At 45.8% G+C, this 17,854-nt stretch overlaps 1 protein-coding gene across 2 annotated transcripts in view; it reads left to right on the top strand.

Annotated features, from left to right (window-relative positions):
- Positions 1-17,854, top strand: part of NUBP2 (NUBP iron-sulfur cluster assembly factor 2, cytosolic) — a 190,236-nt gene that overhangs the window by 123,437 nt on the left and 48,945 nt on the right. For both annotated transcript variants that reach the window (XM_086941247.1, XM_086941246.1), the window contains one exon: positions 3,251-3,449. In XM_086941247.1, the coding sequence (XP_086797373.1) occupies positions 3,251-3,449 (199 nt within the window). The remainder of the gene's footprint in view (positions 1-3,250; positions 3,450-17,854) is intronic.

The raw sequence follows: 17,854 nt of genomic DNA on the forward strand, positions 1-17,854 counted from the left end.
TTGCTTGCCAACTAACTATGCCCAGCTTAAATCTCGTTAACAGGACAATGTCCCATGTGGTGTCAATCCAGGACAAGCATGATTCCATATGGGGAGTAGATTGCAGACTAGTTTATTCCCTAACAGAAATGAACGCATTCTTGACTCAAAATAGATCCGCTTTGGTATTATCCATGGCGGCAAAAAAGAGCTCAGGTCTCCCTAAATCGATAATTTCCTGTTTGATATAAATCAGCTGTGGGATATCTAGGCCTCTATCGCAGGCAAGGCTATCAGTGATCACCTTCCTGTTCAGGTCTGCATGCTAGTTTGCCCAAATGGCCCAACAGAGTACCGAAGGGACCACTTTACTAGAATCCTCAACAAACTCAACACCAAGTTCCCGATGAACATAACACGAGGCACATGATGGTTGAACTCCCAGAAGGCGATGCAGTGCCCTGTTCTATTTCGATCTGGAGGGCAGGGAAATTGGAATAGCCCCAAATGTACGCCCCATAGGTGAGTATGGGAGACATTTGCTCATAAACACTTTCAACAAGGCTTTCTACCGATGTGCGTGGCTAAACTATATATGAATCCGGTAGCACCTGAGAACCTTTGGACTGTTTTGTGCTTACAAGGACCCCAGTTTCAATACTTTGGGTATCCCCTTTTTTTAAAGTTTTTCTTAACAGGACATACTATAGCTCTTCAGGCAGTGGTAACAAGTCATTTAATCTTTCTCTAAGCTAGATAACCAATAGGGAATGCTGTTGTCCATAGTGCATTCTTCTTTTATCATTCCAAGATGGCCAATACATTAGTTTTAAATGTGGTGGCCAAGCTGTAATTTTAAAACAATGTTAGACTATTCACAATGCATCTTCAAGGTGTACACTTGCTGCTACATTTAATTTTGTTATTGCAAACGTATACCCATTGTGTTTATATAGAAGCATGTTTTTTACTTGTATTTTTTACAAATAAATGGATACGTGTGTAACTTTGAGTAGCAAAATCCATGTACGTTGAACCATTGAGTGCCTAAACCCATGAAGGACACAAAAGGCAATTTTAAATTGTAAACCAGGCCTAATGGCATTGGCAATATGCTGGTCTCATATTGGTGACAAGATATGTTAGTTAATTTGTATGCTGATGATGTGTTGTCCTACATTAATAATTAATCCTCATATACCATAGAAGAACTGCAGTTTAGACACCATATGCTGTTGTCTCATATAATCAATTTCTAATTGTCAGTTTTACTGATATTATTGGTGAAGTATTTTTTTTTAAATATGAAATCATGTGGAAGGTTTTATAGATGGCAAGGGTTGGTGGTAGTTAATGTAAACATATGACCTTAACCGTTTTATTTTTTGTCTTTTAAAGTTTTGTGTTGAAGGCACTATTCAGCCCCTGTCAACCCTTATCACATTGAATTAAACTTTTTAACATTTATTGCAGTGAATAGAGGTATTTATGCAGTGGCAGTGAAAATAAATGTGGCACGATATCACATTATTTATAGCAGCTGTACTGATAAATCCATATTCACAGTGTTAGTACTACAGTGGAAATATCAAATTCGAGACTATTGCCACAGTGGGACAAAATTGATATGGGAATGCACTAATTACTGCCTCACAGAATGCATTTATCATTTACTTTCCATAGGAAAACAGTCGCTTCAAAGAGAGTTTCACCTTTCTGCACACATTTAACTCCTTGAACCCTGGTTTTGGTTAAGGAAACATATGCTAGAGTATAATATGTTGTTTAGTAACCTTGTTGAGGGATCAGAGGAGCTTCATGACTCACTTGAGGTTTCACTTCTTCTGTGTCAGGGTTCCTCCCCACACTCCACAATGGTAATAAGTACCGTATTACACTCTGAAAGTCCTAATTGTTCGCTTCCTGAAAATTATATGTTTACAGCAACACTGAGTGTTCTGTTCTTGGTCCGAAATCCCTCTCCGGCCTCTCAAAATCATAAAAATTTACCAGACCTGCATGTCTTGTGATTCGAATAATCTACCCGACCTAACTGTAATGCTCTTGGCACATAAACTAGTCTCGAATTGTGGGATCCTGGGCAAATATCTTATTTCTCTGATCTGATATTTTCTACATTATCACATTTTGAGAGCACCTTCAAATATGTAAGTTCCACACATCCGCTGTACAAAAAAATACTTTTGCTTGATTAAGAGACTAAATTTATGCTCCATGTATGACCATGGTTTGCCGCTTGGTTCGATAACATCAATCTTTTCAGGGCATGGGCAGAAATAGAGTTTCTGCATATATTTATCGTTTGCACACCACCAAGTAAAGTCTTCTAATTTGTTTTGACCCTATTAAAATCTCTGTTTCCATCACACAATTCTGAATTTGAAATAATGTGCTTTCCTAATGCCTGATATCTTTTGAAATATTTTTACTGTTCATTTACCAGCTATTTAACTGTTGTATGTTAGAAAAAAACTGACAGCCTTTCTTTTCACAACAATTGTCAGATAATTCAGTTTACAAAATCCTCTAAATTTGCAGTCGGAGAAAGAAAAGTAAACGCCAATCTCTCGGATAAAATAAGCAGCACAGTGTTAGAAAATATAAGCTTACATTTGAACTCTGTCTCTGAACACAGAAAATGTGACCAGATCGTAACAGGATTTAAAGGCATCTTTATTGCTCACTCACTTTCTGAATGAACTGAGTGAGCACCTGTTCTTTGCCGGCTCAAGTTCTCTCGCCAGAAAGGGCCAGTAGTCCCTAAAAACAGCTCACCCTGGTAAAATCTGTCTTGCTATAGCGAGTGGGCGAGTAGGTTTCTGGGGAAATGCTGCATGCTGCATGCTGGTTCAGCAGAGCTTCTCCAAAAACGAAGAGAACTGCAAGCTATTTGTTCAAAGTAGCAATTTGTATTTTTTTTATTTTTTATCCTAAATGTGTTACTATATTTTAAAACCGTTTTGTTTTTTGATTGGATTTTAACAGTCACAATATGTATAAATGATTACTGCTGTGTATCAGTTTTGTGGCATATATTATATTGAATAATTACAAACAACTAAGCAATCAGAATTGCTGGTCCTATAAAACAACATTGACATTTTGATTTAAAATAAATGAATATTCCTGCTTGTGCGCAAAAATATTCTGTATGCCCCACAATTGGCAGTCCTGCTGCTTTCCTTTGGTAGTGGGAAAGGCCTATTCTTGCGCCAACTTCAGCTTGTTCTCTCACATGTTTTGCTCGTAGGTGGGGATCCTGGATGTTGACCTATGCGGTCCCAGCATCCCACGCATGCTGGGTGCTCAAGATAAAGATGTGCACCAGTGTGACAGCGGGTGGGTGCCCGTATTTGTGGATCAGGAGAAGAGCATCTCCCTCATGTCCATCGGTTTTCTGTTGGAGAAGCCAGATGATGCTGTGGTGTGGAGGGGGCCCAAGAAAAATGGTAAGGGGGTTGTGCTTTGTGGCGTTCGTGAGTAAGAAAGGAGCACAGTGACAGTTACATGCCATATTCATCATATTGTAATGTTTCACGCTCCACCCTTAAATTTCGGTTCCCTTTCTTCTCCTAGTTCCGTGTGTACCTTTTAATGTAACTTTTATAAAGCAAATAGAAATTGTGCCGTGCTTTAATGTCAGAACCCAAGTACCATCTGATTGGTGAATGCAAGGAAATAATCAGATGCGTTAGGTAAACAAATTACTAAATTATACTTTTTCATGCTGTACAACCTTTGTTTCGCATTTATACTATACACTCTCGTTTGCATTGTATGGCGTAGTTTGTAAGATATGAGCAACTTCGGATTTTTCTTCAGTTTAACACCATACCACCCCTTCGTCAAGCAGCTGGCGCTTTCCCTAGCATGAGTCCAAGCTCACAAATAACACTGCTAAACCTGGCAGTTTACACGGGATATGCTGTCCAAGTGTCGTACCCCTGGTATGTCCAAGAGCAGTACAAAATCGAGATTACCCCTCATTTTACTTCTAAACACACCCCAAACCAAACTACTGGAAAGATTCACCCCGTAACCCAGACTCGCTGTCTGCTCTCTATCCTCCTTGCATTCTGCGCTCTATCCTCAGAGCGTTAAAGGTGTTCTCTGTAAGAAGCTCATCCAGGTGGGCGTTTAGTGATTTCCGTCATATGGGGTGGTCGGAATCGCACCATTCATAAGCAATGCAGATATTTACCCTTAAAATAGTCTTAAAGGAAGTTCTGAACAGCCTCTGCCCATCAGCCTAGCCGCAGTAACCCCATTTTACCTATAAATTAATGCTACTCCTCTGTAATCGACGAATTGATAAAGGTTTTTTGTTGCTCAAAATTCCCACTAACTCTTAAACTAAATTTTGAACCACTTCAATCCGAATCTATTCCTCCTTGTTGTGGGTGCAGTGATTTTAATAGTTTCTTGTAACTACGTCAAGCTCACCATCATTGTGGTAAGTTGTGGGGATTTAACTTGTTCACTCTTTAGAGGTGGCTATTGCGATGAAGAAAAATGTGCTCTATATTAAAGCCATAACGACTCTGCTGTTTGTATTGCTTCGGGGGGTTGGTTACGTTCTTAATGTCTGTGTGCTATCATGTATCCGGATGGGGGAGAATTGGTGTGTCACTGAGTCCCGGGGGGTGGGGGGGAGGGGAGGGTTGCTCCTATTGTCTTTCCGATCTGGGCTATGGCAGTGCATTTCCATTATTAACTGTCATGTTGGGGACTGGGAGGGTATACCCTGCATGGTTGCACAACCCCCTGTTTTCACAATTTCTTCGGGCCAGTAGGACATGCGGCTAGGTTGCTGTATGTTGTGTTTGGACAACGCCCAAATGTCCTGGGGGTTGCCCGTATATGGTTTCTTTCTTCCCTAGTTGGTTTTTCCTATTTCCCTTGCGTTGCGTGAGCTTGTGGGCGGACATTGAGGTTGCTGATGTGCAAGTCTGACTGCTAGGTATTGGGCTCCAGGAGGGGGATGCTGCTGCTTACTGTTGTACGCTTTACTTTGCCATGGGTCACGTGATACCTTGAATGTCCGTGGTCTCCGCACACCATCCCGTAGATATGCTGTGTATTCATATTTGAAACGCCATAACGTGCACATAGCGTTGTTGCAGGAGACACACCTAAACGCATTGGAGATTACCAGATTACAAGCAGGTGGAGGTAGAGAGACGTCTGTTGCCGCTGGAATCTGGGGCAGTAGTGGATGCTGAGGGAATGTCTGAGTTGGTGGAGGCTCGTAAAAAACATGTGGAGCTCCTTGACCGACAGCGCTGCCTCAACTTTTTAGCACACTCCGCGTCAGTGCACTCTAAAGCTGATCGTTCGGGCCTCTTCTTGCTTGGCTGATTAAACAGGAACAGTCGGGTGGGCCAATCACGGCTCTCCGCTCTTCGGATGGAGTACTTCAGAACCCACAGCTGGAGATTCATGGGGAGCTAGCTGCTCATTTCACGTGGCTCTATTAAGCGGGTCAACATGCACTGGAGGGGGCGATACCGCAGTTTTTAGAGGGACTTCTGTTCCCGGTCTTGTCGCTGGAGCAGCAGATGGAACTAGATGCCCCGCTCACGCTCAATGAGGTTCGGTGTATGATGAGGGCTTTGCCATTGGGGAAGACTCCTAGCCTTGACGGGTTTCCCCACAAATTTTATAAGTGATACGCTGACTCCTTAGGTCCACAGCTGCTCAAGGTATACACAGAGACACCTGAGGCCCTTGCCCTTCCTGCCTCAATTGCGGAAGCTACATTGATTACGCATCCCAAACCATGTAGGAACCCCACCTCTGTGGGGGCTTATCGTCCCTTGACGCTCCTGAACTGGGACTATAAGGTTTTAGCTGGCATCCTGGCAAAGAGATTGGCGCCACTGATCCCTCAAATGATTCACCAAAATCAAAATGGGTTTGTACCAGCCCGTAGCACGTCGCTTAATGTACTGCAGCTGTTCCGGGTGATGTGCTGTGCTACAACTGACTGGCTGTCAGACGGTTGAATTGTACTGGACTTGGGGAAGGGTTTCAACACAGAGGAATGGCCCTTCATGTTCGCTGTACTCCATCGATATGGATTTGGGCCTTCTATTTTAAGCCTTATCGGTTTACTGTACGGGGCTCCCACGACTCGGATGCAGCTGGGGACTCTCTTCTCTGACCCTACATTGCTAGAACGGGGGACCCGCCAGGGGTGTCCTCTCTCTCCCTTGATCTGTGCCCTGGTGATTGAGCCGTTAGCGATGGCGTTACGAATCTCGGCGCCAGACTGGGGAATACGTCTAGGGGTTGGCATACATGTGATCTTGCTTTATGAGGATGACATCTTGTTATATGTTGAGGATATTCTGGCGATCCCACAAGTCATCCCTACTACATTGAAGTCTTTTGTGTCTCTGTCGGGGCTGAAGGTGCATTGTGGCAAATCTTGCCTATACCCTTTTAATCCTGGTATGGCGGGTCCGGATTGGAAGGTGGATGGGATGGTAGTGCAATGGCAGCCGGTGGCGTTTAGATATTGGGGGATCCGCATTTACCACACCGATCAAAATCTTATGGACGGCAACATCAAGAGAGAGGTTACAGAGCTCAAGTCTCAGATTCAGTTTTGGAAGACGCTCAACCTTTCGGTCATAGGTTGGGTAGAACTAATCAAAATGGTCATGTTGCAGCATCTCCTTTTATTATTTTGCTAACTTACTGCTCTACCGACCTGTGTCCCTCTTCCGCTCTCCGGAGAGGATTGTTCGGGATTTCATCTGGAACAATTTGCAGTGCAGGGTGGCACTGGCAAAGCTGCACTACCTCGTTTAAGGGGGGGCTGGCTCTGCCCAACCTAGAACATTATTTCTTGGCATCTCAAATCCTGTGGGTGGCAAAGTGGGTGGAAGAACTGCATTTGTCGGACTCGGCGGAGCGTGACGCCTCTTGGACAAAATCCTTTCCATATTCCACCCTTGTAACAGATCGAATGAACCTCGCCCCCCTATTAGTCGTGACGGCTCAGAAATGTTTCCGCAGGGTGCTTTTTCTTACCAGACACATCACTCCATAAGCGCCCGCTGTGCCCTTATTAACCATGCAGGGTCGTGTACAGAGTACAGTTCTCGCTGACTGGGTGGGGGTTGGTATAACTACCCTAGGGGACCTGTACAGGGAGGGCAGGCTGCGTCCGTATCTTGATATCGTGAACGAAGATGGAATTTCTCCAGGCCAGTTTTTTAACTATGCTTCCTGGATGGCTGTGATGAGGTGTTGGTGGGGAGACATTGCGCAGGAACATCAGACACATCTCCTAATGCAATATTTGCATGTGATGGGTACGGGACACCATCTAGTGAAGTGGTTTCCAGAGTAGATCAGGTAGCATACACCTATAGACTTATTGCCATTGCGAATTAAGTGGGAGGCAGATTGGGGTAGGCCTTATTCGGAGAAGGAGTGGTTTGTGGTCCTAGTGGGTCCCAAGCAGGTCCCCAGAAACACTTCTTTTAGGTCAATCCAATGTTACATTCTCCACAGGGCTGATCTCTCCCCGGATAATATCAATCACTACTTTCATAGACTGGCTGCATCTTGCCCTCACTGCAAGCTGGCGAGTGCTGATTTGTTGCACATGCTCTGCTCCTGCCCCGCTTTGCATGCTTATTGGGAGGGGGTGCTGGGAGCGCTAGCCACTTGCACAGACAGTGAGGTGCCACGGACTTGGGAGACGTGCATTACTGGTGTATTTTCGAGAAATAAAGAGCACAAAGCCTCTACCCAGTTTCTGGTTTTGAGCTTCATTGTGGCCAAGCGGTTGATCACTTGCAGGTGGAAGGCAGAAGAGCACCCGCAGACGAAAGCTTGGTTCCTCTCCATGCTGAACTGGGTGAAGGCTGAAGCGGTTTCCGTGGTAAGGGAACATACTTAGGGTTTGCGTAAATTCCCTATCTCCGCCGCATGGAACACTATGTTGTGCGCGCTGCAAGGGTTAATGGTGCCGGATGACCCATTAGACGTTCCTACTCCAGATGAATAGTGGGTTATGTAGGTGTGGACTTATGGCCCGAGCCTCATACTAATGTGTAGATAGAGTCCCTTGTATCTCACACTGAATGGTCGTTGTTCTCTGGCATTCGGGCTGTGCATCCATATGATTATCGATTGGCTCCTGTCTTCTGACAACTGGGATCTGTGTTTCCTTCACTACTCCCATGCATCCCTAGTTCCCTTTCCCTTCCTTATTCCCGATAGTTTGTCCTACGTTGGGTGTTTTTCATGAAAATTGTTTGACTCCATAATCAGATTGCTGTGCTATGGCGGAGTGAAGCCATAAGAAATGTGCTTATGTTCTTGACAAGCATTGCACAGTTGATGCTATAATGTATCATAACGTGTTTGCATGGCATTTTTACATGGAGGGAGGTGATTCTCTTGTTGACGGAATGTGCCACTTGTCCTTACCAGGCATGCTCAAGTTTGTTGATGTGACCAGAAAGTTGAGCGGTTGATGTACGATCTAGACTTGTGATTCACCAACTAGCTTTATAAGACGTCTCTCCTGATAGTGTATCATATTTGTATTCATGTACATAACAAAATCTTTAATAAAAAGATCAAACAAAAAAAAATAGATTGATTCTTGACACCAATATGAGACTCCAAAGAGCCACTACCGATCTCATACTTTGCGGACAATGCTGTAATTGTTCTGTGATCGAAATAGCTATACAGTGAACAACAAAAGTTATTTTCCACTGCTGTGAAGCCATTTGGAAGTGGTTGCTTTTACATTGTAGGATCTTCATTGATAATTATTAATGTAGAATATTCTCACCTGCATGCTGGGACCTGGGGTATGTCGAAAGAATGATGAAATGTGTACTGCACACACCTACTCCTACTTTTGTGTGCCAGCTCCAGGAGCAAGTTAACTGTGGACTAAGAAAACGTATTGTAGTCAAGAGGCAATAATGTTTAAACCTATCAATGGGATATTGCTGGCCAGAGCCATAAAATGCCTGATGTACAAATACCAAAGTCTTAAACAAAGCTCTTTTCTTGATTAGCAACTAATGCAGGGGAGTGAGGTGATGAGAAATATGATCACAGCAACGAATTTTCAACAACAGACAGGCAGCCGCATTTTGTACCATCTGCAGACGGTTGATGAGAGAAGCTGCTAGGCCCAAATAAAGAACATTTTCGTAGTCCATTCTCGATGTAATTTGAGATTGGACCATTAATTTCGTAGAATGAAGTGGTAGGTAGAAAATTAATTTCTTTAAGGACATTAACATCACAAAACAAAATCTCACCACAGCAGCTACCCAGGGTTGAAATGAGAGCTGTAGGTATAGCTGAACTCCAACATTTCCAGCAACTAAAGCCAGAAGTGGTGGAGGTGGCATAGAGGCTGACCAACCATTCTCCCACCTCAGTGATGGGTAGGTGCAAAAAGCAAACATTGTAGATTACTGGCTTTCATCCAGTCAAAGACTGACACAAGCCAGAGTTAGAAAACTCCTCTATGCCAGAAGACTCATTTTGAAACGAAAGGAACAGTTATGTATAAAAAGTACATTTATAAAAGGTGAAATCCGGCCTGCCCATATGCAGGAGCAATTTGTACTATGGGTGTAGTCAATAGTTTTCTCAATTTGCTATTATACTCAAAAGACACCATTACAGAACAAACTACTCACACTGCTGCATAGATTTACCACAAGGTCAACCGTGCAGAGCTCAGCAGAAGAAAATACATAGCTTGAGGGGCAGAGCATGAATAGAAGGTGAAAACACACAGCTTCTTTAAGGAACGCACAACTTGCATATCCCAGTAAGCATTGGACCAGCAGTTTACCTTTTAGCCAGAGTTCTTTTTTTCCAGTTCAACCTGACTGTATCTCCAAACACTTCAGAGTCAACCAATTTTGTTACGATTATATCTCAAGTTTTTTAGGTTTCGCCTGGCTTCCGCTGCGCAGCAGAGTTCGTGCAGGCGAAATCTTATGTTTACAACAGTATGGGGTTTTGTCCCGCCTCTCTCTTCCATTGGCTAGCTCCATAAATGGAGGCTAGCCATTGGAAGAGATGGTCGTCAATCACTCTTTGTCTCGTCACGACGCGAATCGGGGGCGTTTCTGGGTCTTTTAAGTCCCCCCCTCTCCTCTTCCCATTGGCTGGAATTTTACCTTCCAGCCAATGGGAAGGGGAGAGCACGAAAAACACGCCCCCGAGCTCTTCTCCGTCGCGCTCTCGTCTCGGTTTACAATTCGATCGCTTTCGTGATCGTTTGAAGTGCCGCTTGTTCTAAAATCCTATGCTGCTTTGTTAGAAATAAAACCACTTACTTTTTGCCCTTTTAAAAGATCTCGGACCGTAGAATAAAAACATTGCCATGTCCATTAAAACAGGTCTGATATAACCATATTAAGCGTGACCAAACAGTTTCAAACGGACAACTTTTCTCACTCTATATCGTGCATTGACTTAGCAACCTCTTGCCCTCTCCCGTACCCCGGTGGCACACAATGCAAGGCTCTCACGCTCCACTTGAGCCACACAAAAAAGGCGTAAGGGACATGCCCGGTTGAGAGTTGTTAAGTAGGCAAGTGACGGTCCAGCTACTTCTATCACCTGCAGCGCGGCATTAGTGAAACTTGAACTGTACACCCGGAAACACACAATCACAAACCGGTAAATTAACTAATTAACTCGGATCAGCTGAGATTCCAACTAAGCCTTAGTTAGCCCCAGTCACTCCAGGAAGGGTGGACGCAGACAACACGTTCGGACTCAGGAGCCAATCAGCAGAAGGAATTCTGTGTGACGCACTAGGATTGGCTGGGGTGCTCCTAATACTCCAATGCTAGATGACTTTATACATTGGTAGTACCGCCCACTCCCAGGCGACTACTGGAATACGTTGAGCCTTGAGATTTGCCGTTAAACATGACCCGGAAGTGCTCAAATTATGGACAAATGACATCCTTTGAAGATTAGCTATAACGAGTGGATAAATACATGGTTGGTTCGCCTAAGTAGCGACGGTTGGTGATCGTATTTGGGATCCGCTTTTCTTGTTTCGAGTGACTGACCCCACACTGGTGCATTATGGGCGCTGCCCTACTGGTAATACCCGGTATCACCACCCCCATGGCGTCAACTAGCGTAACATAACTCTGTACTCGTCTCTGCATGTTTAGTTTTCCTGGCGGGGCTCACGTTTCTGTATGTGTGTGTATGCGTAGGCTGGTAACGTTATGTGTGCTGGATAAATGTGTTAGTATGGGCTGAGCTCCACCACACGCAGCAGGCACAAGCAGCGGCATGCTGGAAGATGGCCTGTCCTGCTGCGGTGCGGGCACAGCCTGCTCCACGGCACGCAGCTCGGGCTCGGTGGCAACTGGCCTGTGTGCTGCTGCTGCAGTGTGGGCTCACATCGACCAGCCGCACCCAGCACTGGCTGCAGAGAGCTCGTTCTGGTGCAGGTTTTATTCAGTCTGCAGTGGTATGCCCCACAGACCCCCACATTTGTGCAGCGTGGGCTGTTGTGCTTGACAGTCCACGTCTGGCAATACAGACCCACGCTGATGCAGTGTGGGCTGGGGCTGATCACCTGCATGCAGCACTATCGTCACAGTTCAAGACCCACACTAGCTCAGAATGGTCTGCCTGTCTGGCCTGCTGCGGCCTCAACCGGCACCGCATTAATACCCGATCGGTTGCAGCCAGTACCTGCATTGGTGAAATATATATAGGGTATGCTACGGACACTAAACGTGTGTACTGTGGCTTATGCCGAGCAGCCGCACAAGGCATTCCCTCCATGGCCCCAGATGGGTGCAGTATGGACGGAGTCCGAAAGGCCACAGACCGCACAGGGCCAGAGCCTTGACACTGGTTTAGCACGAGCTCTGCCCGACTAGCCACAGTCAGCACCGCCATCGGATATTACACGGAGGTGCAGCGTGGGATATGTTTGACAGGCCACACCGAGTACCACTGACCCCACACTGGTGCATTATGGGCGCTGCCCTACTGGTAATACCCCGTATCACCACCCCCATGGCGTCAACTAGCGTAACATAACTCGGTACTCGTCTCTGCATGTTGAGTTTTCCTGGCGGGGCTCACGTTTCTGTATGTGTGTGGATGCGTAGGCTGGTAATGTTATGTGTGCTGGATAAATGTGTCATTTTCTTTTCACTGGGAATATCAGTTTGCGTCTATTTGAGTTTCTGTGTTTGTGCACTGGGACTTTCGATGGCCTGAGTGTGTTCTTGCCGCTGTGCTCAAGTCTTTGTCCATCTTTGTGTATTTGCTTCTGTATGTGTATCTGTGGCAGTGTCAGTGTGCCTGTTCTTTTATTTGTATGACAGTTGGTATGTGTCTCCAAGTGCCAGTTTGTGGATTGGGCCTGCGCGATTTCAGATTTCTGCGTCCGTTTGTTGGCGTTTCTCTGTGCCTGTCTTTGCTTGACTGTGTTTGTCCCTTTGCCAGTTTGTGTGTCGGCCTCTTAGTGTTTTTGTGTGCCTGTCCGATTGCGTGTCTCTGTGCCGGTTTCTCTCGGTGCCTGTCTATCATTAAGTATTTCCCTGAGCCCAAGGTTGTGCTTTGCGATGTGCAGGTTGGCCTGTTGCCCGTTGTCTGTGTACCAGGATACTTATTTTCCTATCTTCTAATGTGCGCAATAATTTGTGTATATATTGTGTGAGGCAATTTTGTATCTATTCTGTGAATGAGTTGTTTTACGCGGGTCTATTCATGTTTGTCGGTGTATCACTTCCTGTCTGGCTACATGTCCCATTTAATTTCTTCGTTTATTTTTAGAGCATGTTGGACTGCATTGTTCCTTGTTATGGTGTGTGCACAAACCGTGCTTCCATGTGTTTGTGTGTTTTTCTTTCTGTCTGAGTGTAACTGACACTGTTGTGGACTGTGGTATGCATGCGATTCTATTTCTGTATCAGTTGAAGCTTGCTGTCTGTCCCTGTATCTGTGTAACTATTTGCTTGTGTGTCAGCGTGCCTGCTCGTCTGCGTGTGTTAACAAGTGTGCCTGGCTGTATGTGCTTGCCTTTGTGTCAATGCTCCTGGCTTTCCTGTTTGTTTTTCCGTGATTTCCTCCTATGTCCACCCATGCGCCTGTTTGTGTACGTGCTATGGGTGTTGTGAGGTCTCTCCGCTTGCTTTCTTCCCACTTGCTTCAGAACCCCCACACTGTTCTCCCATACCTTCTTTGTGTCCTGCCTCTGATATTAACATTCCTTATTAACACCCGCCGGGCAGGTAACTCGTCAGTGTGGTTATGGCTCTCAGAGAGAGCTGTTATTGTGTAGGACGGTGTATCCCACAGCCATAACCAGCCCGTCGGGTAATACCTGGAATAAGGCAACACTTTTAGATTTTGTGAAGCACCTTGAGGCAGAATGCTGAGCCTGGATGCGTTCTAACAGGCAGGTTATGCCTAGGGGAGAGCAGACTCGCTCAGTGGCCCTCTACCACTCAGGCCGCTGATCTTGCTCCCTGCAGCGACCTTTTAAATGAGGATTATTAGTGTGACCTATGAAAGGGTTGTGAATACTTCAATATTGCTTAAAATATCGATCCCCACAGTATAGGTTAGAGCTCTATGCTATTTTTAAAATATAATACATACTGTCATCCAAGCGCAAGAGATTGCCGGCAACCCGGTGAAACCGGTTTGAAAGCTGTGCACCCCTTCTCAAGCCCTGAACAGGGCCTGAAATACCGTGAAGCCGCTTTGGAGCCCAGAGAGGCTCGTGGGGGCATTTCTTTGTGTTCTCGTTTGCCGCCACTTCTTCCTCTCCCTCTGCGTTTCTCCTCTGGCAGGTTCCAGCTCCCTGGCAGGCAGCAACTCTTTAATGCCGGTGCGAGCAGCCGGCAGCAGCGGTTCTCACCTGAGGTGAGGCTCTTTCTGGTGGAGTTAGAGGACTCCTCTAAAATAGTTACTCACCAGAGAGTTAAAAATAAGACTGCAACACGGGGCAGCGAAGGTAGAAAGATGCCAGGCTTTCCATACCTACGGACAAATGATATTTTGCGGTTTGGCGCTCCCATTCACAACATAACAATACCGTCTATATAAGCCATTTCTTGCAAGTTAGCATGATGTTGTGTCCATGTATGGTCATGTCATAAGGCAGCTGCCTACAATAGCCTTATTATACCACTGCCCCTGCTGCTTGTTCGAGTCTCTACAGAGTCTGTCAGCGGACTCATCCGAGTGCAAACCCATCACGGCCCCATTTGTCGTAAATACAAGCCCACGGCCTGCTTTCGCCTCCACTTCCTTCTATGTGTTTTATACCAGCATTACAAGTCCTGTGTTCAGGAGCGAAGCTATTAATGTGCGGCCGGTTCAGTGGCACCGGGGCCGAGACTGTCCTTTTTTTGCACCAGTGTCCCACTAGTTTGTGTTTTTACCCACGCATTTGACCCTGCACCCACTCCCCTCCCCCCCACACTTCCCATACTTTTTAATACACTTCAACCTTTGATTACATGGTAGGCGCATCCTTCGTCACATAGCTTCTCAGCGCTAGCACATCCTGCTGGTCTGCTCTACCACGAAGCAGGCGCGTCCCTGCGTGTTCATCAATCCCCGGAGGTGGTGCCTGTGAGAGCCGGTATGAGCTGGAAACAACCCACACCTGCAGTGTGAGAGACAGTGTGTATGAGAGACAGCAGTGTGTGTAAGAAAGACAGCAGTGTGTGAGAAACAGCAGTGTGTGTGAGAGAGACAGCAGTGGGTGTGTTCAAGGCAGAGTCAGCAGTGTGAGAGAGACAGCAGTGTGAGACCTTTTATCTATGTTTTGGTTTTCGAAACATAAATAAAACGAATTATTTGCAATGTCAATGACACAAACTTGAGTAAATACGTGACCTATTGTATTGAAAATGCAATAGGTCTCGCATTTACGAGAGATTAAGCTATTGCCATTGTAAAGGACAATGACATTTATTTATCTGTTTTCAAAACCAACACATAAATAAAAAGTTTGTCATTTACAATGCCAATAGCTCAAACTTTTGCAAAGGCGAAACCGTTGCATTGTAAATACTTGTTTTATTTTTAATTCAATTGACTTTTCAATGTAGATCTTCTGCTGCTTCTTCTAGAATTAGCAATGTTGCTCTGTAATTTTACTTGCTATTTGATTAGCTTTTAGTCTTGTTAATTGATGTAAAGTAAGCTATGGTGTCTTTATTTTTAAATTAACGGGCTGCTATTTCTCTTGTACTATTGTGCGCATCTTTTATGATCTATCTTTGGAAGGTCGAATAAAGACAATTTGACTTGACAGTAAAAGTCAAATAACATAAAGAAAAGGTGAGTAGCAATAACAAAAATAACATACCTAGCAGAGGTAAGGCTCCACCATAGAAAGGATGAGGGAGCCAACATAATGAGAATGCTCAAAATATAGAAATAGTCAAGCAGAGCCTTCATCTCCAAGTCAACCCACCAAGCACAGACTCCAGATTCCCCCATTCACAACCGGTGGGGAAAGGCAGAGCAAGGAATCAAACAGAAAGGAAAGTCACTAAGGAGTGTCAGTTCTGATCAGACTTAGCGCTTCAGCATTTGAGGCCAGTGTAAGCCGCCAGAAGAGGAACCATCCACAAGCACCCAGCCCCCACGATTCATTTGCGGACTCGCTAACAAGATGGTATCTCATGCAGGTAATAGCGGTTCTTTCCGAACCCCCAGCCCTTCTCCCTATGAATCGCCTCCCTTTTACAGTCTGCCCACTTTGTCAACTCTAATCACCAGCGGTAGACATCAGGACTCCGGGCTGACTTCCAACTCATGGTGAGCTGCCTACAGGCAAAAAGCGATTCAGAAAAGGGGGTGGTGATGAACAGAGTGTCTGAATTAAGCAGACCACTCTTACCCAGTCAAGAGATCAGGGCTGAATCCATCACCGTTATTTAGCTCACTGCATCACCCCAGTTCAGAACCTGGCTATATGCAAATTAGACTGACCCAGTGCCTCATGGGAACAGGGCAGACCAAACTACCAAGCCAATTCTTCACCGGAAAGGAGACAAGCTTCCGGGGACCGGTTTCTGGCATTTCAGCCGTCGTCGGCCCGGCTTGCTTGAATCCTGGTGGCGCAGTGAGCAAGGGACTCATGTCTGAGTATACCCTGCCACATCTGTAGTGGCCAAAAACGATTCAGAAAAGGGGGTGGTGATGAACAGAGTGTCTGAATTAAGCAGACCACTCTTACCCAGTCAAGAGATCAGGGCTGAATCCATCACCGTTATTTAGCTCACTGCATCACCCCAGTTCAGAACCTGGCTATATGCAAATTAGACTGACCCAGTGCCTCATGGGAACAGGGCAGACCAAACTACCAAGCCAATTCTTCACCGGAAAGGAGACAAGCTTCCGGGGACCGGTTTCTGGCATTTCAGCCGTCGTCGGCCCGGCTTGCTTGAATCCTGGTGGTGCAGTGAGCAAGGGACTCATGTCTGAGTGTACCCTGCCACACCTGTAGTGGCCAAAAACGATTCAGAAAAGGGGGTGGTGATGAACAGAGTGTCTGAATTAAGCAGACAACTCTTACCCAGTCAAGAGATCAGGGCTGAATCCATCACCGTTATTCACCCCGGTAGCTTGTTTCCTTCCGGATTACCAAAAGAGGAAGCTTACAGGTGTATGGAGATGGTGTACATGTCAGCCATAAGGCACGACCCCAAACATAACGAGCAGTCCAAATTAGGATATTCGAGGACTGTACCTGAAGGCAGGAATGGGTTCAGTAAAAAACCCAATAAGAATCCTTGGAGGGTGAGCCACTCTCTGCTGCTCCCCCACCATCCCATAGAAAGGCTCTCCAACATGCCACCCAGTGAATCTGCGCTGCTAAGTAATATCATTTGGGAGCAGCTAGGCCCCCTAAGCCATGGGCAAACACATCTTCCAGAGGGCCACATGGCGACGCGAGATGTCCAAATAAAGTGAGAGAAGCATACCATCCAGCTCCCGAAAAAATGTTTGGGGCAACTCGAAAGGGAGTACTGCAAACAAATATAGTAGACGTTGCAAAATCATCATTTTACAAATGGCCACGAGACCACTGACTGAGAGAGGCAATGTAAACCAGAAGGCAACTGACCGACGCAGCCCAGCCAAAACGCCAGAAATTCCCCTCATATAATAAGTCCGGAGAGTGGTAAACAGCCACACCAAGGTACAGAACCATATCACGCTCCCCCCTCAGCGTTGGGGACGTAGGAATAGGATCGTACTCGGGGGCATTACCCCTTAAGGGGTGAACACAGAAGTTGTTCCAGTTGACCTCCAGCTTGGATTGAGCCCGAAGCCCGAAAATGCCTCAACCGTCTCCAGAAGGGCGATGTCCTTCCCCTTGAGATACAATAACATGTCATTTGTGTACAGAGGGAGATAAGAACAGTTTGAGGTAATACTCAGGCCCTGATAAGGAAGCCTCCGCGAACCGTGCAGACAAAGGGCTCCATGGCCAATGCAAATAACAAGGATTACAGGGGGCAACCCTGCTGACTGCCCATTCCACTGCAAAGGCCTCCGATATTAATGTGCCAGTACGGATTGTGGTCAGGCAGCTAACGTGAAGAAGCCTTGTCCACTTGACGAAGGGCAAACCCAAGCCCATGCTAAGCATGGTAGCATAACGGAATTCCCAGTGGGGCGCATCGAACACCTTTCAAATGTCAACCGAGTTAACCAGGGCTTCTGGTGAGAGGTGGTTCAGACGGTCTAAGGCCAGGAACAATTGACAGATATTGGGCCAAGTGCTAGGTGTAGGAATTAAGCTTGTTTGGTAAATATGGAGCAAAGAGCCTATATGAGG

Source organism: Lissotriton vulgaris, chromosome 10 (assembly GCF_964263255.1).
Source record: "Lissotriton vulgaris chromosome 10, aLisVul1.2, whole genome shotgun sequence".
NCBI classification, from domain to species: Eukaryota; Metazoa; Chordata; class Amphibia; order Caudata; family Salamandridae; genus Lissotriton; species Lissotriton vulgaris.